This window comes from Thalassophryne amazonica, chromosome 4 (genome assembly GCF_902500255.1).
Source record: "Thalassophryne amazonica chromosome 4, fThaAma1.1, whole genome shotgun sequence".
In the NCBI taxonomy this organism is placed as follows: Eukaryota; Metazoa; Chordata; class Actinopteri; order Batrachoidiformes; family Batrachoididae; genus Thalassophryne; species Thalassophryne amazonica.
In genome coordinates, this window is record NC_047106.1 from 83,423,134 (window position 1) to 83,450,092 (window position 26,959).

The 26,959-nt window shown below is 40.0% G+C and overlaps 1 protein-coding gene across 1 annotated transcript in view; it reads right to left on the minus strand.

Annotated features, from left to right (window-relative positions):
- Nucleotides 1-26,959, minus strand: part of cul3b (cullin 3b) — a 114,017-nt gene that overhangs the window by 22,732 nt on the left and 64,326 nt on the right. The window contains exons 8-9 of the mRNA XM_034168187.1: nucleotides 5,287-5,463; nucleotides 4,619-4,789 (exon numbers count right to left, since the gene is read on the minus strand). Coding sequence (XP_034024078.1) covers nucleotides 4,619-4,789; nucleotides 5,287-5,463 — 348 coding nt within the window. The remainder of the gene's footprint in view (nucleotides 1-4,618; nucleotides 4,790-5,286; nucleotides 5,464-26,959) is intronic.

A 26,959-nucleotide genomic window follows, 5' to 3' on the forward strand; every position in this document is an offset into this window, starting at 1 on the left:
ACACGTACATATACATACGTACACATACACACACACGTACACACACACACATATACATACGTACACATATACACACACACGTACACACATACATACATATACATACGTACACATATACACACACACGTACACACATACATACATATACATACGTACACATACACACACACGTACACACATACATACGTACACATACACACACACACGTACACACACATACGTACACATATACACACACACGTACACACATACATACATATACATACGTACACATATACACACACACGTACACACATACATACATATACATACGTACACATATACACACACACGTACACACATACATACGTACACATATACACACACACGTACACATACATACGTACACATATACACACACACGTACACACATACACACATATACATACGTACACATACACACACACGTACACACATACATACATATACATACGTACACATATACACACACACGTACACACATACATACATATACATACGTACACATATACACACACACGTACACACATACATACATATACATACGTACACATATACACACACACGTACACACATACATACATACTACGTACACATATACACACACACGTACACACATACATACATATACACATATACACACACACGTACACACATACATACATATACATACGTACATATACACACACACGTACACACATACACACGTACACATACACACACACGTACACACATACATACATATACATACGTACACATACACACACACGTACACACATACATACATATACATACGTACACATACACACACACACGTACACACACACACATATATACGTACACATATACATACGTACACGTACACACACACACGTACACACACACACGTACACACACACACATATACATACGTACACACACACACACGTACACACACACACACGTACACACACACACACGTACACACACACACACGTACACACACACACACGTACACACACACACGTACACACACACACACGTACACACACACACATATACATACGTACACACACACACACGTACACACACACACATACACGTACACACACACACATACATACGTACACATACACACACACGTACACACACACACATATACATACGTACACATACACACACACGTACACACACACACATATACATACGTACACATACACACACACGTACACACACACACATATACATACGTACACATACACACACACGTACACACATACATACATATACATACGTACACACATACACACACACGTACACACATACACACACATACATACGTACACATATACACACACACGTACACACATACACACATACATATACATACGTACACATATACACACACACGTACACACATACACACATACATACATATATATACGTACACATATACACACACACGTACACACATACACACATACATACATATATATACGTACACATATACACACACGTACACACATACACACATACATACATATATATACGTACACATATACACACACATATATACACATATACACACATACATACATATATATACGTACACATATACACACACATATATACACATATACACACATACATACATATATATACGTACACATATACACACACATATATACACATATACACACATACATACATATATATACGTACACATATACACACACATATATACACATATACACACATACATACATATATATACGTACACATATACACACACACGTACACACATACACACATACATACATATATATACGTACACATATACACACACATATATACACATATACACACATACATACATATATATACGTACACATATACACACACATATATACACATATACACACATACATACATATATATACGTACACATATACACACACATATATACACATATACACACATACATACATACACATATACATAGATGCACATACACAAATGAATGTTACTGTACAAGTTCACAATTACAACTGACAACACAAAACTCATCGTACTTCATTAGATACATATCTTGAAAACATTTTTTTATATTGATTTTTACACTGATTGATATTTGGACATCGTTTGAGTTCATCCGTAAGGTTATTCCATAATCTAGGGCCACACATGGAGACACAGAAACCTTTCCTGGTCGCCCGAGCGCCAGGATTTTTAAAATGGTACAAGCCCCGTAAATTATATTTTCCTTCTCTCTCAGTAAAATATTCTTGAATTCTAAATGGCACTTGTTTATTTTTCACTTTGTGCATTACTTGAACAGTCTTGAACGAAATCATATCATTAAGTTTTAATATTTGAGATTTAATGAACAGTGAATTGGTGTGGTCTCGATAACCTGCATTACGAATTGTCCTTAATGCTCTTTTTTGAAGAATGAATAATGGTTGCAATGTAGTTTTGTAATTGTTGCCCCAAAGTAGAGAAGCTTGAATCTTCGACTGGACTGGGTTGCTTGACGCGAGGACTTTTCGCTTCAAATCGCAGAAGCTTCCTCAGCTAAAATTCTTGCTCTGGTAGTCTGACTTCTGTCTTGACTCTTGTAGAGAAGAATAAACAGAAGCCACAAAAGTTGGAGTTTTAAACCTAACCAGACCCCTCCTACCGAGAGGCAGACTGCTATAGGCTAGTAACTAAACAATAGCTCTAATTAGCACCTATTGCTATAGCTATACTACACCTATAGTATATATATATATATATATATATATATATATATATATATATATATATATATATATAGTGTGTACTATGCTACACCTATAGCTTGGCATGTCCATTCCTTTTTTATAAGCTGCTGTAAAAGTATGTTTATGATAGATTTAACATCTGGTTAATGGATCAGATGAGGTGCACTCTGTGCGGACTGACGCAATGACTTGCACAACAAGAGCATTTACGCAAAACACCAGCTCGCAAAAAAGTGATTTTGCAGTCAATAACGGATGAACACAAAGTTAAAAGTTGGATCACGGTGTCAAAATGGCTCTGTGTTTAAAGCCGGGGAAGAAATAAAGCCAGCGAGAAGGGGCGCAGAGGCGACTGTCCAGGGATGCAGAATGTGAGTGTACAAAAGAGCGATTTTGCAGTCAATAAAGGACGAACACAAAGTTAAAAGTTGGATCACAGTGTCAAATGTGTGTTTAAAGCCGTGGAAGAAATAAAGCCAGCGAGAAGGAGCGCAGAGGCGACTGTCCAGGGATGCAGAATGCATGCGTGCAAAAGAGTGATTTTGCAGTCAATAACGGATGAACTCAAAGTTAAAAGTTGGATCATGGTGTCAAAATGCCGTGGAAGAAATAAAGCCAGCAAGGAGCGCAGAGTGTGCGCGCGCAAAAGAGCGATTTCATAGACATTAACAGACACACAAAGTTAAAAGTTGGATCATGGTGTCAAAATGCTGCGGAAGAAATAAAGCCAGTGAGAAGAAGCACTAAGGGGACTGCCCAGGAATCTGTGGTTCGGTTCTAGCTGGTCTGGTGCATGTAAAGACTCTAGAACACAGGTGAACAGCAGCCTGACCCACAGATGCACACACCGGCCAAACTTGACTGGAGCATCTATTTTTGGACTGCGTTTAAAAAATGTGACATCTTGAATGGATGCCACACTTTAAAAGGACCAAGTGTGGGAGGGCTGGAAGTTTGGACACAACCCATGCCTAAACATGCACCAACGTCATGTTACATGGGGATACGTGGATCATATGCGACAAAACGGGCCAATCGAGGCTGGACAGGGCTCAAATGACAGGTCGGTCGTGGCTCACTAAAGGCTGTTACCTGGCACATGGGAGGTACTTAGAGGCACCTAGAGGCTTCTTCATAGCGATTAAAATGTGGATCATTCTTCAAATAATTGCTGACACACCCATGCATGGCTCATAAGTGGCTTATTATTCGGTGGGGCCAAGGCTTTAGTAATGGAGCAAAGCATCACAGTCACCTCATTCAGAATGTGCCATTTTTGCAAAGTTCAGAGGTTACAAAATTTTAATATAACATTTTTGTATTTGTTTCCAATGAGTGTCGAGCTTTTGTTATTTCTCCTGTCACTTTTGCATTTTTGAGCAGTTCACTTTTTTTGGCCATCTATACACCTTATTAAGTTTTTTGTTTATTTGTTTTTTGGTGATTACCACCAGGATATGAGAGTGATTTATTTAGTTATTTTTGTGTGATAACTATTGGAAATAAAAAACCCATTGATTGAATTGATGTTTAAAAATTTGTCATTATTTCTGCACGAGTAATACAACTTACCACACTTCTACGTCACAAAGCAGTGATTTAACTGCATTTTTCACACATGGCAGCCAGAAATATAGCTAATAATGCTAAATTTGGAGAAATTGAGTTGTACCGCACGCTGTGATGACACACAGACTTCAGTGACTTGCTCACTATGCACGGTGTTAGAATACCTTTTACTGACACACAAGCTGATGTTCATGAAAACTGCAGCACCCTAAAATACTCAACACAGGGCAGAACATGGAGCAGGATTTAGCATAAGGTTGTACAAGGTTGTACATATAATCACTTACCTTGAGCTTGGAAATCATGTTCTTCTCAGAGTCATCAGAAACACTCTTGTTGGTGAGCAGTCTGCGGGCCAGGTGTTGTTTATAATATCTCTCAAACACATCTTTCTCCTGCATGAAGCGGAACAGCACCATGGCCTTGTCCAGTATAAATTCCACCTCCTGCTCTGTCAGCTGGACATTAATGAATAAAACAACACATAGAACACAACAAATTACACAGGAGAGTCATGAACAGGAATCAGTAACAACTGCACGTCTTCCTGCTACCTTTGATGAACAACCAACCATATAGTTTCATAATTTGTAAGTAAAACATTTTGAAGTGTAGCTGTTAACACGCACAAACACAGACGCACTTGATTTTTTACCAAACTACCCAAAATCTAATCATCACGTTTGAAGGAAATTCATGCCATTTTTTTTAAGCAATCTTTGTCCACACACACGCACAAAAACTGAACTCCAGTGTGAACTTAACAGGATACAATGTTGGATACAAACAGGATACAGGTGCCAATAACAAGCATCATTCTCAAATATTTAAATACATTTGCACATGCTTGTATGACATGACTATATATTGCAGAGTAAAAACAAATGTCAAATAAATTAATAATATCTGTGGAGTATTTTCTAAAATACAAACAAAGATCCACCAGAGAGCTCACCCCTTTAACCCCTTTCTTGAGTTTGTCATCAATGAAGAGTGACAAGTACTCCGGTGAGCGAGAATTGAGGTTCAGGAAGTACTCAAAGTCGCCAGCAATGGTCTGTTTAAAGAGCCGGTCATTATTGAAGGACTCCTGCAGGAAACGGTCGAAACGTGACTTCAGGTCCAGCAAACCCTGTGGCAAGGAAGTGGGGAGACAGAGCAGGATTTTGCATGAATGTGGCTTAACACAAAGCAAAAATCCATTATTGTGAAGCAAAACCAGAGCCCTTCTTATCTGACGACGGTGAAGCTTTTCTGTCAGCCCAGTCAGTGCAGAAACATCAAAATCTAAACTCAAGACTGTTGAGATGACATTAAACACCAGCTATAGAAGCTTTAATAGATGAACATAGTCAAATGCTCAAAAACAATATGTTCCCTCTCATCACCCAGACCTATAGTTCTCAAACTGTGGTACGCACCACTGTTGGTACGTGTGCTCCCTCTGGTGGTACTCTGATTCACCAAGATTTTCTTTTTATAAAGATTAAAAAAAAACTAACAAGACACACTATAACACCTTAAAATTTCTAAGCACTGAAATTATATTTAAACTAGGTTTCTTTGACTGACTGAAGATTTATTTTGAACATAAAAGAAAAATGAAACAGACAATGTAAAATTAAAGGTAGTAAAAAAAAAAGGAATGAGAAGAAGCCGAAACTTATCGAATCCCACAAATTCAAATTTCAAATTCAAATTTATTAATTTATATAGCGTCAATTCACGACGAACTCATCTCAAGGCGCTTCACACAACATAAAACAACAAAAAAACTGAATTAAAAATTTAAAACAATAAAAAGATGACCATAAAAGAATACAAGAATAAAAACACGTAACACTAATGATAAAACAGGGAAAACAAATGAGTCTTTAAACGTGACTTAAAAGTCTCCACAGTATCAGACTGCCGAATGAGATCGTTCCACAGAGCTGGAGCACGGTAGGAGAAAGCTCTGTGACCGGCAGACTTTTTATTCACCCTGGAAACACACAGAAGTCCTGCACCCTGAGAACGCAGGGCCCAAGCCGGTACATAGGGGCTTAACAGGTCAGCCAGATAGGGAGGTGCAAGTCCATGAACAATTTTATAAACTAATAACAGTACTTTAAAATCTGATCTTGCAGCAACTGGAAGCCAGTGCAGGGATGCCAAAACGGGTGTAATGTGGTCAAACTTTCTGCTTTGTGTCAAAAGTCTGGCAGCAGCATTTTGAACCAGTTGAAGACCCCTAATCCTGGACTGCGGTAAGCCAGAAAATAGAGCATTACAATAGTCCAAACTAGAAGAGACAAATGCATGATTCAAAGTCTCAGCATCAGCCATAGACAGGATGGGACCACCCCTTTCCGCTTGTTATATATCAATCCCTGTTTCCTTAAAATACTACTGTTGACAGTCATGATATAATAATACTGATAGCAACAACAATAATAATAGTAACAATAATGATACAGAAAAGATAGACCCAACTAACAATGAACATAAATAAATCCATAAAACAAATATAGAAATAATCAATAACTGTTTCCAGTGAACACCTAATGATTCTCACAACCCCACTTCATCCCTATATCCTGTGAAAACACATTCTTTATATTTTGTTTTAAACTGTTGAATACTTGGACATTGCTTTAACTCCTCATTCATACTGTTCCATAGTCTTACCCCATAGAATGAAATGCAGAATCGTTTCTTGCTTGTGTGGATTTTGTTCATTGTGAAACTGTATTTCCCTCGTAATTGATATCCCCCCCGATCCTTGAATAATTTCTGTATGTTTTTTTTTTTGGTTTTTTTTTTTTTGGTAAAAGGTCTTTTTTTTGCCTTGTACAAGATCTGTGCTGTTTGGAATTTTACTATGTCTGTTAATTTTAAAAGTTTTGATTTTAAGAAGAGTGAGTGAGTATGGTCTTGATAGCCTGAATGACTCGTATTGCCATTTTTTGAAGAATAATTAGTGATTTCATTGAACTCATATAGTTACTGCCCCAGATCTCTATACAGTAGCTGAAATAGTGTGATAGTGTGAAAAGTGATTGATGACCCAGAACATGTTTTGGTTGGTTTAACACTGAAATGCTTGGTTTGTATATATTTGATGTGTGGTTTCCAACTGAGTTTCTCATCTATTATTACCCCAAGGAATTTATTTCTGTTAACCCTTTCAATCTGCACCCCATCTATCTGTATTTGTAGTTGCTCATTGGTTCTGCAGCTCCCAAATAACATTATTTCTGTTTTATTTAAATTTAATGACAATTTGTTTCTGTCAAACCATATTTTCAATTTGTTCATTTCTTCAGTGATTTCCTCTATTTCTTTTAAATTCTCCCCAGAACAGAAAATATTTGTGTCATCAGGAAACAACACCAGTTCAAGTATCTGCAATACCTTAAAAATATCATTAATATACAATGTAAACAGTTTGGGCCCCAACACTTACTCCTGTGGCACCCCAGGGGAGGTGATGGTCTAGTGGTTAAGGCGCTGGGCTTGAGAACAGAAGATCCTCAGTTGAAATCCCAGCCTGACTGGAAAGTCACTAAGGGCCCTTAGGCAAGGTGTTTAATCCCCAATTGCTCCCGCAGTGTAGTGAGCGCCTTGTATGGCAGCACCCTCACATCGGGGTGAATGTGAGGCATTATTTGCAAAGTGCTTTGAGCATCTGATGCAGATGGAAAAGCGCTATATAAATGCAGTCCATTTACCATTTACCCACAAACAATGTCCAAACATTCAGAACTGACATCACCCATCTCAATAAACTGCTGTCTCTGTTGTAAATAGCTTCTAACTCAGTCTGACACAATACCTCTGATGCCATATCTTTCCAGTTTTCTAATTAATATTTCATGGTTGATTGTGTCAAAGGCTTTCTTAATGTCATTAAATATTCCAACTGCATATTTATTTTGTTCAATGGTGTTTGTGATTTTTTTCAATTGCTTGCATTATTGCTAAATGATGTACTGTTTGATCTAAGACCATATTGGTTAACGATGAATGCAGCAATGTACAGAGACATCCAGGATGAAAACCTGCTCCAGAGCGCACGTGACCTCAGACTGGGGCGATGGTTCATCTTTCAGCAGGACAATGACCCTAAGCAAACAGTCATCAAAGGAGTGGCTTCAGGACAGCTCTGTGAATGTCCTTGAATGGCCCAGCCAGACCCCAGACCTGAATTTGATTGAACATTGATTGAACATTGATCTGAAAATGGCTGTGCACCGACGCACCCCATCCAACCTGATGGAGCTTGAGAGGTGCTGAAAGGAGGAATGGACAAAACTGCCCAAAGATAGGTGCACCAAGCTTGTGGCATCACATTCAAGGAGACTTGAGGCTGTACTTGCTGCTAAATGTGCATCAACAAAGCACTGAGCAAAGGGTGTGAATACTTACGTACATGTGATTTCTTAATCAGTTTGGTGAAGCAGAGGATTTTCTGCATGAATCTCAACTTTTGTGATGAAAGTAGTTATGCACAATCTTTAAAGTGAATGGTGCCCTGAAAGTAGAGAAGCTTGGATCTTCGACTGGACTGGGTTGTTTGACGCGAGGATGTTTTACTTCAAATCGCAGAAGCTTCCTCTGCTAAAATTCTTGCTCTGGTAGTCTGACTTCTATCTGACCCTTGTCGAGAAGAACAAACAGAAGCCACAAAAGCTGGAGTTTTAAACCTCACCAGACCCCTCCTACCGAGAGGCAGACTGCTATTGGCTAGTGACTTAACAACTGCTCTAATTAGCACCTATTGTGCTCTAGATAGCACCCGCCTAATGACAGGGTAGCTGTCCCTCCTACTGATGGGACAGATGCCTCTCCTGATGATGTGAATGACTCATTACCATGAACAAAAGACTGAAACTGCTTTGATCTGAGTACCCCATTGTAAACAGGGGACAAAGCGTATCTCAGAACCCCTCCCCGGTTAAGGCTGGGTTTCAACTGTTTTACACAGAATGCCTCCTTCACACCTCTCTCAAACCATTTCTTCTCTCTGGCTAAGATTTTAACTTCCTTGTCCTCAAACGTGTGGTTAGTGTCTTTAAGGTGGAGATGAACTGCAGACTGAGGTCCACTGGCACCCTCTCTGCGGTGCTGGTATAGCCTTTTGTGTAAAGGTTGCTTAGTCTCACCTATGTAGTGTTCGTTAGTTTTCCTGACATCTGATAGAATACACTACATTGCTCTGTTTGTAACTAGGGATCCTGTCCTTAGGGTGAACTAATTTCTGTCTCAAGGGGTTAACGGGTTTAAAGTAAACTGGGATTTTGTGCTGTCTGAAGATCCTCTGTAGTTTTTCCCCTACTCCTGCTAAATAAGGGAGAGACACTCTTCTTCTTGTCTCTGTCTCCGGTCTATCCAGTCTCTTTGTTCTCTGGGACTTCTGCACTTTGTCCAGGGACCATCGTGGGTACCCACATGCCGTGAGGGCTTTCCGGACAAGTTGTTGTTCTTTAGCCCTTCCCTCTGCAGTTGTGGGCACCTGTTGGGCTCTGTAAACTTTTTATTTTTTCTTACCATCTACATAGGGCTAAATTAATGTTCGATATATAGACATTCTCTTGTGGTACCCTAAAATCATTTTTGTGCTGTTCATTTTGGGCTGAGTTTATGTTGGACAGATATTTGTACTGCTGATCAAAGGCTTTCAAGTGTTGGCAAATTGTGTCTGAAAATTTCCATTTGTAATTTTAGAGAAAATGCTTGCATTTTCAGCTTAGGACTCCGGCAAGGACGGTTGCATTCCTCCCCTCCCCTCTCTTTTTCTGTTCTCTATCTCTGCTCTGACCTTGAAAGCCTCAGCTTCACCAGACTGTGAATTCTTCAACTTAAGATTTGGATTAACCGTGGAATTGATCAGCTGGTCTCTCAACGCTATTGACACCATTTATTTTTTGACAAGGAAATCAGGGTTGGGGGACCCTGCGTGCCCTGATGGAACCTACCTAGCGGGCTATGCTCTCGACGCCTGAGAGAGACGGAGTGTGACATGCTTGGCTCCACTCTCTGTGGAAGACGTTGAAGGATTTATTTTTATTCGGTTTATGATGGGAGGTGTGGCGCTGATTGGTTTGTGCGCTGCCCTGACCCACAGGAATATTAGCAAGATGGCTGCTTCCAGAATCTCATCCCCTCATCAGTCCGTCATGATTAATGAGTTGGGCAATGCTGTGTGAACTCTTGACCTCAAATGCAAAATGGATACCAGCTTGGAGCATATACACTGTATTGCAAAGGAATGTGCTGCTGAGGACTGGAGAATATTCTTCATAAATCTGGACTCTAGACGGTCAGAGGTGCAGTAAATAGAATTCTGTATCTCTTCGCCTAAAATCAACATGGCAGCCTTATCGGTTCCTGAAGGCCAAATACCATGTTCCTCCCCCAGAAGGATCTGCGGCCTTGGTGAAGGAATTCAGCTCCCCCTTCTCATCCATCTACTCCCAACCCCGTCCCCATCCTGCTGTTGCCTAGCAACATCAGACTTTATACACACACACACACACGGACAGAAACTTAACTCATCTGCACACGACGCATGTCTCCCTCCCTCCATCCCTATTACCCCCCATGTCTCTCCACTCACCTCACCCTGGCATCCTCCCTGCCACCTCATAGACAGCACTGTTTTTACTGCTGCAGCCAACCCCCCAAGCTGGGCTGCACGGGACCCTCCTGCTGCAGCCTTCACCCACTTTGCCTCAATTCGGATGACGGACTGCCTCAAGTTTAGTGCACATAAACAATGTCTAATGTATATGTGTTGTCTTTAATTCTGATGTCTGCCATTATTACGTTAAACGAGCAATAATTGTGGATTAATTGCTGTATCTTGTCTGAGGTAATTGAAGTGTAAACGTAATTTCGTTGTTGCAATCCTGCAACGACAATGACAATAAATCTCATATCATATCATAGAGTAAAATGCTGAAAGATTAATGGTAGAAGATGTGGTTATTGTATATTGGCAAGTAAAGGAGACTAACCAAAAAAGAATCAACAGATTAATAAAACAACAGCAATCCAAGATTTCTGATGTCCAAGTCCAGATAACCTCCAAAATTCAGTCGAGTGTTCCATGCCCTAATATCTATGTCTGGTGCAAATTTGGTGAGGCCTCTTGCTTGCCTCTACTGGTGGTTGGCTCTCACTGCGGTATTGTATCACTTCCTGTTCCGGAGCACAGCGGTGTTTTTCTGTATCTGTTAGCTGTTTAATCTGCGCAGTTAGATTGATCTAGTTATCTAGATTACGATTTGTTTCCCAGTGTAATCTTTACGTGCCTTAACTAAAGCACTCCTTCTGCTGAATCACCTCTAAATTATTTACACATTATTCACTTTGCGTGTTTTTAGGAATCCGCTAGGTTAGCGTAGCTACTAGCTCTTAGCCGATTTAGCATGGCGGCTTCTCCTGTCTCTCGCGCACTTTTCTGCTCTGGGTGTGAAATGTTTAGTTATTCCTCGGCCTCCTTTAGCAGTAATGGTACTTGTAATAAGTGTAGCTTATTCGTAGCTTTGGAGGCCAGGCTGGGCGAATTGGAGACTCAGCTCCGCACCGTGGAAAATTCTACAGCTAGCCAGGCCCCTGTCGTCGGTGCGGACCAAGGTAGCTTAGCCGCCGTTAGTTCCCCCTTGGCAGATCCCGAGCAGCCGGGAAAGCAGGCCGACTGGGTGACTGTGAGGAGGAAGCGTAGCCCTAAACAGAAGCCCCGTGTACACCGCCAACCCGTTCACATCTCTAACCGTTTTTCCCCACCCGACGACACATCCGCCGAGGATCAAACTCTGGTTATTGGCGACTCTGTTTTGAGAAATGTGAAGTTAGCGACACCAGCAACCATAGTCAATTGTCTTCCGGGGGCCAGAGCAGGCGACACTGAAGGAAATTTGAAACTGCTGGCTAAGGCTAAGCGTAAATTTGGTAAGATTGTAATTCACGTCGGCAGTAATGACACCCGGTTACGCCAATCGGAGGTCACTAAAATTAACATTAAATCGGTGTGTAACTTTGCAAAAACAATGTCGGACTCTGTAGTTTTCTCTGGGCCCCTCCCCAATCGGACCGGGAGTGACATGTTTAGCCGCATGTTCTCCTTGAATTGCTGGCTGTCTGAGTGGTGTCCAAAAAATGAGGTGGGCTTCATAGATAATTGGCAAAGCTTCTGGGGAAAACCTGGTCTTGTTAGGAGAGACGGCATCCATCCCACTTTGGATGGAGCAGCTCTCATTTCTAGAAATCTGGCCAATTTTCTTAAATCCTCCAAACCGTGACTATCCAGGGTTGGGACCAGGAAGCAGAGTTGTAGTCTTACACACCTCTCTGCAGCTTCTCTCCCCCTGCCATCCCCTCATTACCCCATCCCCGTAGAGACGGTGCCTGCTCCCAGACCACCAATAACCAGCAAAAATCTATTTAAGCATAAAAATTCAAAAAGAAAAAATAATATAGCACCTTCAACTGCACCACAGACTAAAACAGTTAAATGTGGTCTATTAAACATTAAGTCTCTCTCTTCTAAGTCCCTGTTGGTAAATGATATAATAATTGATCAACATATTGATTTATTCTGCCTAACAGAAACCTGGTTACAGCAGGATGAATATGTTAGTTTAAATGAGTCAACAGCCCCGAGTCACACTAACTGTCAGAATGCTCGTAGCACGGGCCGGGGCGGAGGATTAGCAGCAATCTTCCATTCCAGCTTATTAATTAATCAAAAACCCAGACAGAGCTTTAATTCATTTGAAAGCTTGTCTCTTAGTCTTGTCCATCCAAATTGGAAGTCCCAAAAACCAGTTTTATTTGTTATTATCTATCGTCCACCTGGTCGCTACTGTGAGTTTCTCTGTGAATTTTCAGACCTTTTGTCTGACTTAGTGCTTAGCTCAGATAAGATAATTATAGTGGGCGATTTTAACATCCACACAGATGCTGAGAATGACAGCCTCAACACTGCATTTAATCTATTATTAGACTCTATTGGCTTTGCTCAAAAAGTAAATGAGTCCACCCACCACTTTAATCATATCTTAGATCTTGTTCTGACTTATGGTATGGAAATAGAAGACTTAACAGTATTCCCTGAAAACTCCCTTCTGTCTGATCATTTCTTAATAACATTTACATTTACTCTGATGGACTACCCAGCAGTGGGGAATAAGTTTCATTACACTAGAAGTCTTTCAGAAAGCGCTGTAACTAGGTTTAAGGATATGATTCCTTCTTTATGTTCTCTAATGCCATATACCAACACAGTGCAGAGTAGCTACCTAAACTCTGTAAGGGAGATAGAGTATCTCGTCAATAGTTTTACATCCTCATTGAAGACAACTTTGGATGCTGTAGCTCCTCTGAAAAAGAGAGCTTTAAATCAGAAGTGTCTGACTCCGTGGTATAACTCACAAACTCGTAGCTTAAAGCAGATAACCCGTAAGTTGGAGGGGAAATGGCGTCTCACTAATTTAGAAGATCTTCACTTAGCCTGGAAAAAGAGTCTGTTGCTCTATAAGGGTAGTTGTAAAACAGCTAACTGATCATCTGCAGAGGAATGGTCTATTTGAAGAGTTTCAGTCAGGTTTTAGAATTCATCATAGTACAGAAACAGCATTAGTGAAGGTTACAAATGATCTTCTTATGGCCTCGGACAGTGGACTCATCTCTGTGCTTGTTCTGTTAGACCTCAGTGCTGCTTTTGATACTGTTGACCATAAAATTTTATTACAGAGATTAGAGCATGCCATAGGTATTAAAGGCACTGCGCTGCGGTGGTTTGAATCATATTTGTCTAATAGATTACAATTTGTTCATGTAAATGGGGAATCTTCTTCACAGACTAAAGTTAATTATGGAGTTCCACAAGGTTCTGTGCTAGGACCAATTTTATTCACTTTATACATGCTTCCCTTAGGCAGTATTATTAGACGGTATTGCTTAAATTTTCATTGTTACGCAGATGATACCCAGCTTTATCTATCCATGAAGCCAGAGGACACACACCAATTAGCTAAACTGCAGGATTGTCTTACAGACAAAGACATGGATGACCTCTAATTTCCTGCTTTTAAACTCAGATAAAACTGAAGTTATTGTACTTGGCCCCACAAATCTTAGAAACATGGTGTCTAACCAGATCCTTACTCTGGATGGCATTACCCTGACCTCTAGTAATACTGTGAGAAATCTTGGAGTCATTTTTGATCAGGATATGTCATTCAAAGCGCATATTAAACAAATATGTAGGACTGCTTTTTTGCATTTACGCAATATCTCTAAAATCAGAAAGGTCTTGTCTCAGAGTGATGCTGAAAAACTAATTCATGCATTTATTTCCTCTAGGCTGGACTATTGTAATTCATTATTATCAGGTTGTCCTAAAAGTTCCCTTAAAAGCCTTCAGTTAATTCAAAATGCTGCAGCTAGAGTACTGACGGGGACTAGAAGGAGAGAGCATATCTCACCCATATTGGCCTCTCTTCATTGGCTTCCTGTTAATTCTAGAATAGAATTTAAAATTCTTCTTCTTACTTATAAGGTTTTGAATAATCAGGTCCCATCTTATCTTAGGGACCTCGTAGTACCATATCACCCCAATAGAGCGCTTCGCTCTCAGACTGCAGGCTTACTTGTAGTTCCTAGGGTTTGTAAGAGTAGAATGGGAGGCAGAGCCTTCAGCTTTCAGCCTCCTCTCCTGTGGAACCAGCTCCCAATTCAGATCAGGGAGACAGACACCCTCTCTACTTTTAAGATTAGGCTTAAAACTTTCCTTTTTGCTAAAGCTTATAGTTAGGGCTGGATCAGGTGACCCTGAACCATCCCTTAGTTATGCTGCTATAGACGTAGACTGCTGGGGGGTTCCCATGATGCACTGTTTCTTTCTCTTTTTGCTCTGTATGCACCACTCTGCATTTAATCATTAGTGATCGATCTCTGCTCCCCTCCACAGCATGTCTTTTTCCTGGTTCTCTCCCTCAGCCCCAACCAGTCCCAGCAGAAGACTGCCCCTCCCTGAGCCTGGTTCTGCTGGAGGTTTCTTCCTGTTAAAAGGGAGTTTTTCCTTCCCACTGTAGCCAAGTGCTTGCTCACAGGGGGTCGTTTTGACCATTGGGGTTTTACATAATTATTGTATGGCCTTGCCTTACAATATAAAGCGCCTTGGGGCAACTGTTTGTTGTGATTTGGCGCTATATAAAAAAATTGATTGATTGATTTAAAAGAAAAAGAAAAAAAAAACAGAATAGCAGAAATAACAAAACTTTACAAACCCTTGAATGAAAAGGAGCAGATTGGAAGAACAAGTCTTATATTTTCTGCCCCTTTTTTACAATACAATCTTACAATATCAAGCATCATTAATCAACATAATTTAACAGATTACATTTCTATGACTGTCACATGCCACTGACTTATTTCATAATTTTAACCATTATTTATAAGATTACATCCCTAACAGATTACATTTTAAACTTCAAACATTCTAAACATTATTAACAGATTACATTTTTGGCTTTGTCACACTGACTTATTTCATAGTTTCATACTTACTAAATACATCTAGTTTAATACATTTTTTAAATAATTTAAGCGACCTTGATTCTTTGATTTCTTTGTTGAGGTTGTTCCATAATTTTACACCATTCACTGCAATACTCCATTCCTTTATCTTGGTTCTGAATCTTGGTTTTTTGAAGACTTCTATGCCTTTCAAATTATAACTACTTACTCTTTTTTCAAACATATTTTGAATGTTTATTGGTAAGGTATTGTTATTCGCTTGGTACATTGTTTGTAATAATTTCAAATCAACTAAATCATGAAATTTAAGTACCCTATACTTAATGAACAATGGACTAGATGGGTCTCTAAAACGACTGTTGCTAATCACTCTTTTAAATAAAGGTTGCGTATAAGTTGTACATGCTGTTCTCCATATTTCTACACAGTAAGTCAAATATGGAACAATCAATGAATTGTACAATGTTAATAATCCATAACTATTTAATGAATATTTAACTTTATGCAAAACAGCAATAGCTTTCGCTATTTTTCCTTTTATGTAATTATATGTGACTTCCATGTAAAATCTTCATCAATCATAACTCATAAAAATTTTGTTTCTTTTACCCTTTGAATGTCCATTCCATCTATTTTTAATGACATTTTTTTTAGTCTGTCATTAAACAATATGAAATTTGTTTTATTAAGATTAAGTGACAATCTGTTTATATCAAACCAATATTTAACTTTTCCCAACTCTGTATTTATCACTTGTGCTACTTCCTGTATATCTGATCCGGAGTAAAATAATGTATCGTCAGCAAATAAAATGCTACCAAGTACATTAGATACATTCACAAAGTCATTGCTATACAAAATAAACAGTTTGGGTCCAAGTACCGACCCTTGTGGTACTCCACACATAATGTTACACAATTCTGATTTAGTATTATTTATCTGAACAAACTGTTTTCTATTTTCTAAGTAGCTTTTTACCCACTGATGTGCAATCCCTCTTATTCCATATTGTTGTAACTTGTGAAGCAATCTTGAATGATCGATAACATCAAAAGCTTTTTTCAGGTCAATAAAAACACAAAATAATCCTTATTATCTATTGCTGTTGATATTTTCTCTGTTAATTCCATAATTGCCATAGCTGTCGAATGTTTTGTTCTGAATCCATACTGAGCATTATTTAAAATATGTTTCTCAATGAATTTATCCAACCTTGTCACAAAAACTTTCTCCATAATTTTAGAAAACTGTGGAAGCAATTTGAAACGTTATGTTTGTCTCCATTTTGATATAATGGGACTACCTTGGCAATTTTCATTTTGTCTGGGAAAACCCCTGTTGACAGAGACAGATTACAAATTTAAGTGAATGGTTCAATAACAGTTTCTATTATACTTTTTACAGTCATCATGTCTAAATCTTTATAGTCAGTTGATCTTTTGCTTATACAGTTTTTTTACAATATTCCTTATTTCATATTTTTCCACATTGTCAAGGAAAATACTATTGACCTTATTTACAATTGTATTTAATTTATCTTCTACTATTGGTTTATTTTCCACCAGACTTGATCCCACCTTGGAAAAATAATCATTAAACTCATTTACAACTTCTTTTATGTCATATATCTCTTTATTTTCCTTGACAAGGTAATTTGGAAAAAGTATCTGTGTTCTGTTTCCTTTGTTTGCATTTTTAAAAAGCACCTATATAAATAGTTTTTCTTTACACAGGCGTTTTTTATTCCCTTAGTCAGCCATGGTTTATTTACTCTTTTCTTACTAGTTTTTATTAATTTACAATTTTTTTTATATGATTTCATCAGTATTTTCATAAATGAATTATATGCTACATTAACATCACCGACATAAACTTCTTCCCAATTTTGATTTTTAAGGTCATAATTTAATGCCTCTAAGGCTTTTAATGACTTATCTCTTTTAAAGTTTATAAGCATTTTTTTTGTACCTATTTTTATATTTAAATATTGAAAAAACTGGTAAATGATCACTAAGATCTGTCATCAAGATCCCATTCTTAATAATTTCATCTGTTCTATTTGTAAATATATTGTCAATTACAGTTGCACTTTGCGATGTAATTCTGGTTAGTTTTGTTATCAAGGGGAATAAGCCCAAGCTAGTCATTGAATTCACAATATCACTTGCTCTTTGGCAACTAGAGCTTTCCACATTAACATTAAAGTTTCCACACATAAAGAGCGTTTTGTTTTTGATTTGATGGAATAATTCTATTATTTTATCTGTAAATTTCACAACACAAGAGTCTGGTGCTCTGTATACACAACTGATTAGAATATTTTTAGATGCTTCATGTACAATTTCCACAGTTACAATTTCTATGACATCATCTATTATTGTCATTTCTTCTACAATTTTACATGTCAGATCTGTTTTTATGTACAAAACAATACCTCCACCTTTTTTATCTCTTCTATTTACAAAATATAGCTCATATCCCTCCATTTGAACATCAGCCATGAGGTCATCTTTAAGCCAAGATTCTGTGATTGCAACAATGCTGAATCTGACAAAGTGACAAAGTTTTATTCAACACACAAAATATTCAAATAGAAAAAAAATGAACAATTCCACAAACTCAAAACTACTGAGTCCGAAAGGGTGTGGGCTGAAGCAAAGCTTATTAGTGCCCACCCCTTCTAGTACAAGTCCAACAATTCTAATCAGTCATATTTACATAAGAACAAATTCACTACTACATGTCAACACACAGACACACACATCAATATACTATTCACTTATAATTATATTTATATAGTACCAGATCACAAGAAAGTCGAATCAAGGCACTTTACGCAAGTAAGGACTAACCTTACCAACCCCCAGAGCAAGCACTAGGCAACTGTGGTGAGGAAAAACTCCCTATAAGGAAGAAACCTCAAGCAGACCAGGCTCTTGGGGGTGACCCTCTACTTGGGCTGTGCCATATATACCTATATACATACGTATATACTTTACATAGATAAATATTTACATATATATACATACATATACACAGTCACTTATATACATATATACATATGCACCTACCCGTATCTATATATCTACATACGCATACACATACCCACACATTCAAATATACAATAAGTCCCACTTATAAATTGAACATTCCCTATAAATCAAATTATATTTGCTTCTTTATGATACTTAGACATGATGTTCTTTTTGAGTAGTTTTTTAAATCTTACTAAGGTACCACTCATTCTAACCTCTGTTGAACATTTGTTCCATTTCCTCACCCCAACCACAGACACAAAAACCCTTTACATTTGTTCTTACTGGTGGTTTCATAAAAACTGCACAACCTCTTAAACTATATCTGGATTCCCTCAGTCGGAACAGACTCTGGACATGTCTCAGTAAGGCTTGGTTTTTCGCTTGAAACAAAGTTTGAATTGTAATGTAATCGACCAAATCTATGAATTTTAATAAATTTAAAGACACAAAGAGAATGAGTTGGTTCACGATAATGTTTATTGCAGATGATTCGTATGGTTCGTTTTTGCGAAAGGAATATTGGATTGGTATTTGATTTGTAAGTGTTTCCCCATGACTCAACACAATATGTCATATATGGTACCATCAGAGAATGATATAAAGTAAGTAACCCTTCTTGTGGCAGTACATCTTTGGCTTTATACAAAATGGCTATAGTTTGACAATTTTGATTTCACATAATTTATATGTGGTTTCCAGCTAAGTTTATTATCAATTACAACACCTAAAAACTAACTCAATTTCCTTATTGTTTATAGTTAAATTTTTACATTTGGGTGCCTGTTTATTTCAAAATATAATACATTTAGTTTTCCCAAGGTTGAGTGACAACTTATTAGCGTCAAACCAAACCTTAAATTTTTCCAGTTCTTTCTCCACTATGTCCAGAAGTTGTTCAAGATTTTCACCGCTACAGAACACAGTTGTATCATCCGCAAAAAGGACACATCTCAGTGAACTCGACACCCAACTTATATCATTTATATAGATTATAAACAACAACAATCTATTTTTAAACTGGTTTAAATAATCCTTTATTTTTGACATTTTACAGTACAAGCTTCAGATGTTTATATGTATGAGTGACAGGGTATCTTCAGTAATTTTTTCACTATTTAACTATTTTTCCATATAATACAACCAATTGTAGTCAAGTCAAATATACTTTCATCAATATTGGTGTCTATGTCATATTTTATCATCTGTTTGCATGTTTGTTCTGATTTTTTGTTGGTCATACTACCAACTGACATCATATTTATTTGTCTACTCAGGTCTGTACTTTGTAAGGTCCTCCATGTCTCTGATTTGTATACCCTTTGTTCCTTCTTTCACTCTAATCCAAACCCTACAGTTCCAGACCCATGTAGCAACAATGTGTTTCTGTTTTTTTTAATAGTCTTGCTTCCCTGGCAATATCTGCATTTTTTTTTCGTTTGATGCTCATTTATATAGACATTTGTTCCTTTCAGATTCTTTGCCTGTCCTAGTAATTCATTTTTATATTTTCTGCTTGTAAATCGTATAATAATATTGGGTAGTTTATTTTTACTGTCTTTGGATGGAATTGTGTGACAGTCTGATATAGTATCTTGATGTATGACAACACCTTTTTGATATAAAAAATTTGTAACTTGCTGTTCTAGTGTTTGTAGTTCTTCAGGTGGTGCATCCTCCCCACTGGCTCCACCAGAATCCACCACCCTTGCGTACGACCGATGCTTTGTTTCCAAACGAGATATTATAACATCGTCTTTTCTAGAATATTGTTCAAGTTCATCCACCCGTTGCTCAAGTTTCTTAATAATCTTGTCCTTTTCTTTAACAAGATTTTGGAGCTCCTTGATCTCCTTCATCAACTTGTCTAAATTGGTCATGTCTTTTGATATACGGTTTAATGAGGTCTTTATCTCCTCTATATCTTCCTCCAATTTATCTGTCTTCCTAGGCGGTGCCATATTAAGTTACTCTTGTAGTTCAGTACAGGCCACTATTACTTATAAAACAATTCCCACTCATAGACTCTACCACCTCCACCACCACAAATCTGGTCGCCGCACACCGACCTTCCCCGATGTTAATCCCAGATGCAGCCGCCGCCAGCCCCGGATGTAACCGACGCCGCGGGCCTGGATGGATCGCCTCTTGCTCCAACACCGCGGGCCTAGATGGATCGCCTCTTCCGCTGACTCCGCGAGCCTGGATGGATCGCCTCTTCCGCTGACTCCGCGAGCCTGGATGGATCGCCTCTTCCGCTGACTCCGCGAGCCTGGATGGATCGCCTCTTCCGCTGACCTAGATGGGTCACCTCCTGCGCCGACGCCGCGGGCCTAGATGGGTCACCTCCTGCGCCGACGCCGCGGGCCTAGATGGGTCACCTCCTGCGCCGACGCCGCGGGCCTGGATGGTTCGCCTCCGACGATTCCGCGGGCCTGGATGGTTCGCCTCCGACGATTCCGCGGGCCTGGATGGTTCGCCTCCGACGATTCCGCGGGCCTGGATGGTTCGCCTCCGACGATTCCGCGGGCCTGGATGGTTCGCCTCCGACGATTCCGCGGGCCTGGATGGTTCGCCTCCGACGATTCCGCGGGCCTGGATGGTTCGCCTCCGACGATTCCGCGGGCCTGGATGGTTCGCCTCCGCTGACGCTGCGGGCCTGGATGGTTCGCATTGGCCGATTCTGCGGGCCTGGATGGTACGTCTCCGCCAACGCTGCGGGTCTGGATGGATCACTTCCACCGACTCCGCGGGCCTGGATGGTACGCCGCCGGCCTGGGTAGGTCGCCGTTAGCTTCGCGGCTAATCCGTTCTTTACTTCACTTACTTTCTTATTGATTTCTTACTTACTGCCACTGTTTTAAGCAAAAACTCAGCGAAATTCTGTGACACACCGAAATGTTCGATGTGCAGTGAACACCATCTACCATCTATCATTTTGCCATCTATCATTTTGTGCATGTAGTTGGTTTTGTTGTTGTTTTTTTTTTTTTACATAATCCTTCAAAACCTATATAAAGTGAAATCTTGATCCAGAATCTGGATCCCCTCCAAAATTTAACGGAGTCTTCCATGGCCTAATATTGATCTGTGATGAAAATTTTGTCAAAATCTGTGCAGACATTTTGATGTAATTCTGCAGACAGACAGACAAATAAATAAATGCAGATGATTTTATTACGTCCTTGGTAGAGGTAAAAAAGATCATTAACTGACAGGAAAAACCTAAATTACAATAAATCGATAAAAACAATTTGTTTGTGCAACTCGATAGTGAACGCTTCTACAAGTTCAAACCTTTCACCGCATATAGTATACTTTTGTATACTATATACCTCCATATACCCCCCCTACCTCCACTAGGCAAATCTGACCATAATCTGGTCCACTTACAACCCACTTACACTCCTCTGGTTAAAAGGCAAACAGTGATAGCCAGGTCTGTTCGAAAATGGTCACCTGAAGCAGAGGAAGCTCTCAGGGACTTTTTTGCCACCACAGATTGGAGTGTTTTGGTTGATGCTCATGGAGAGGACCTCGAGGGGGCGGTGGGCTGTCTGTCGGATTATCTGAACTTTTGTATGGACCAGGTGGTACCAGTCAGAACTGTTAAATGTTTTGATAATAACAAGCCGTGGATCACAGCTGAAGTGAAGGGGCTCCTGAACAGGAAGAAGTGGGTGTTTAGGAGCAGGGATTGGGAGGGGGTGAGGGCAGTGCAGGGGGAGCTCAAACTTTGTTTAAAGCAGGCTAAAGAGGAGTATGGTAAAAAGTTGGAGAGGACTCTGTCTAATAAAAACATGCGGGAGGTCTGGAGAGGAATGAAAACCATCACTGGCTGTGGTAGTAAGGGAAATCTGGGTTGCATGGACATTCAGAGAGCTGAGGAGCTGAACACCTTTTTTAATCGGTTCAGCTCACCCCCGACCAATCCCCCACAGCCTACTGTCAGCTCCCCAGACCACCCCCGTCCTGCCTCTCCCCTATGTGCCTCTTTCTCTCCCTCACTAGCCCCCAACTCATTCAAGTCAACTCACCCCTCCATTACCACAAACCAGGTGACTACAGCACTGCGACGTCTCCACCCTAGGAAAGCTGCGGGACCTGACTCGGTTTGTCCAAGGCTCTTGAAGGCCTGTGCTGTGGAGCTGGGAGAACTGCTACAATGGGTCTTCAACTTGATTCTGCAGCTGGGCAAGGTTCCGTTACTATGGAAAACATCCTGTATTGTGCCAGTTCCTAAGATCAGTCGTCCTCGCGAGCTCAATGACTACAGGCCAGTCGCCCTCACGTCACACGTGATGAAAACATTGGAGCGACTGGTTCTGCAGTTCATGCAGCCCCAGGTGCAGGCAGTGAGGGATCCTCTCCAGTTTGCCTACCGGGAGAGGGTGGGTGTTGAGGATGCGGTCCTCTATCTCCTACACCATGTTCTTAAGTACCTGGATGGGGGGGAATGCACTGTGAGAATGCTATTTTTTGACTTCTCCAGTGCTTTTAATACCATCTACCCCAGCCTTCTCCAGGATAAACTCAACATCACCTCAGGGCACAGTGCTTTCTCCTCTCCTCTTCACCCTCTACACCATGGACTTTCATTACAACTCCAATACATGTCACATGCAGAAGTTCTCAGATGACACTGCAATTGTGGCATGTATTCGGGAGGGGGACGAGAGGGAGTACAGAGGCCTGGTGAAGGACTTTGTGCAGTGGTGCCGGCTGAATAAGCTCCAGCTGAAAACCACTAAAACAAAGGAGATGGTGTTGGACTTTCGCCGGGCACCACCCTCTCTGCAGCCCATTAACATAAGTGGAGCAGAGGTGGAGGTGGTCTCCACGTATAAGTACCTGGGACTACATCTGGACAATAAGCTGAACTGGGCAGCCAACATGGACGCTGTTTATAAGAAGGGCCAGAGCAGAATGTATTTTCTCAGAAGGCTGGCCTCATTCAGAGTCTGCTCTAAGTTAGTGCACCTGTTTTATCTGGCTATTGTGTCCAGTGTTCTTTTTTATGCCGCGGTGTGTTTGGGGGGGGGCAGTGTTTTTAAGAAGGACATTCATCGACAGAACCGGCTCATTAAGAGGGCCGGTTCTGTAGTGGGTCTGGGCTTGGACTCTGTGGAGACAGTGGTGGAGCAGAGGACACTCACAAAGACCCATGCCATCCTGTCTAATGAGAGTCACCCGCTGAACTCTGTCTTCTCCATCCAGAGAAGTTCAGTAAGCTCGAGATTTCGGTCACTGAGATGTTCTACAGAAAGACTGAGGAACTCATTTGTTCCGCGTGCCATTAGGCTGCTTAATGGGGCCTCTGCTGGGAGGGGCAGGAGGGAGAATGTGTTTTAGCAGCTAGTTTTTAGTTATTATTTATTTATTTCTGTGGTGGGCTTTGTTCCTTCCATTTTATTGTATCTTTTAATTCTATTTATCCTTGGAGCACAGATAATGCACAATTTCCCTTGGGATTAATAAAGTATTTGTCTGTCTGTCTTTCACCGCATATAGTATACTTTTGTTGGTTGAATCCAGGAAGTCACTGAAACCCTGAATCTAAAGCCAGCCATACACAACATCTGCCTTGCACTTATGCTACTGCAAATTATGCACACTATGCAGGTGCAGTCTCTAATAATACGCAGCACAAAGTCTATACATTTGGCAGCCCACAGCTCTATGTTGCATATAGACTTTTATAGTTTCTCAGCAGTTCAGTGGATTTATCACAATTCATGTTTATTTTTGTAATGATGTCTTCCATCTTTTTGACTACAATGCAGGAATGGATATGGAGATAACACTTTCTGTAGTGTAGGACAGCTTTGCTGTGTGTGAGGGACTGGAATATGTGAGCAGTAAAGGAAGAAAGTGGACCAGTTACATGAACTTGAGTTTCAAAGTTTTCTGCTGTATGACACCTTTCATATTGATGAAAGGTGTCATACAGTGTCACAGGTGTCACATATGACTTATTCTGGAATTTAAGGAGGAAAATGTACAGTGTTATTTAAAATTTTTATGCTCCACAAAGTGTACCTGGATACTGTTCCACAGGAGCATTCTACTGTTGGAGAGAGCATATTTCACCCATATTGGCTTCTCTTCATTGGCTTCCTGTTAATTCCACAACAGAATTTAAAATTCTTCTTCTTACTTATAAGGTTTTGAATAATCAGGTCCCATCTTATCTTAGGGACCTCATAGTACCATATCACCCCAATAGAGCGCTTCGCCCTCAGACTGCAGGCTTACTTGTAGTTCCCAGGGTTTGTAAGAGTAGAATGGGAGGCAGAGCCTTCAGCTTTCAGGCTTCTCTCCTGTGGAACCAGCTCCCAATTCGGATTAGGGAGACAGACACCCTCTCTACTTTTAAGATTAAGCTTAAAACTTTCCTTTTTGAAAAAGCTTATAGTTAGGGCTGGATCAGGTGACCCTGAACCATCCCTTAGTTATGCTGCTATAGACTTAGACTGCTGGGGGATTTCCCATGATGCACCCAGTGTTTCTTTTTATTCACCTCTTTTTGCTCTGTATGCACCACTCTGCTTTTAATCATTGGTGACTGATCTCTGCTCTCTTCCAAAGCATGTCTTTTTCCTGATTTTCTCCCCTCAGCCCCAACCAGTCCCAGCAGAAGACTGCCCCTCCCTGAGCCTGGTTCTGTTGGAGGTTTCTTCCTGTTAAAAGGGAGTTTTCCTTCCCACTCTCGCCAAGTGCTTGCTCATAGGGAGTCGTTTTGACCGTTGGGGTTTTTCTGTAATTATTGTATGGCTTTTGCCTTACAATATAAAGCACCTTGGGGCGACTGTTGTGATTTGGCGCTATATAAATAAAATTGATTTGATTTGATTTGTTGTAGGGGTGGCATTAACCCTGACATTCCATGCCAAAGGTGAGATAAAACTTGTACTTCTGGTTTGAATAGTGATGCACATGAATGCAGATCACAAATGATGCAGAAATTTGACATCAAACTTGGAAATTATCTCAGTACTGAGTGTTACTTCAATCTGTGTTGTCATAACATATTTATATATGCATGTGCACATGTATCCCAGACCCAACGAAAGCTACACACTCTTGCTGTGTCTGTGCTGCATGGCATCACAAGTTTGAGAATATTCAAAATTTTGTGTATGTGTTGCAGTCACACTTAAATGGGTGTGGAACACAAGCACCGTATAGTGTGTGTATTGTTCGGATCATGTCTGTGAAGCATGCAGTAACACAGATGGAGCACCACATGCAACATATTGTTTACAGATTATTAAACTGTTCTATGTCCCCGTTTACCAAAAGAAGAGTTAATGGTGTCAGTACAATTTAGAATCATATAGTTATACATTCCCAGTTCTACTCCTTCAGAATTTCCATGGTATCTTGGAGGCTTCCCATACTACTTTCCTTCTTACAGTCACTCAGTTTTGAGAACTCCAGTGAGGAAAATAAGTATTTGAACACCCTGCGATTTTGCAAGTTCTCCCACTTAGAAATCATGGAGGGGTCTGAAATTTTCATGACAGGTGCATGTCCACTGTGAGAGACAGAATCTTAAAAAAAATAAAAAAAAAATAAAAAAAAAATCCGGAAATCATAATGTATGACTTTTTTAATAATTTATTTGTATGTTACTGCTGCAAATAAGTATTTGAACACCTGTGAAAATCAATGTTAATATTTGGTACAGTAGCCTTTGTTTGCAATTACAGAGGTCAAACATTTCCTGTAGTTTTTCACCAGGTTTGCACACACTGCAGCAGGGATTTTTGGTCCACTCCTCCATACAGATCTTCTCTAGATCTTTCAGGTTTGGAGTTTTAGCTCCCTCCAAAGATTTTCTATTGATTTCAGGTCTGGAGACTGGCCAGGCCACTCCAGGACCTTGAAATGCTTCTTACGGAACCCCTCCTTCATTGCCCTTGCTGTGTGTTTGGGGTCATAGTCATGCTGGAAGACCCAGCCATGACCCATCTTCAATGCTCTTACTGAGGGAAGGAGGTTGTTTGCCAAAATCTCGCAATTCGTCCTGTCCCCTTTGCAGAAGAGCACACCCAGAGTATG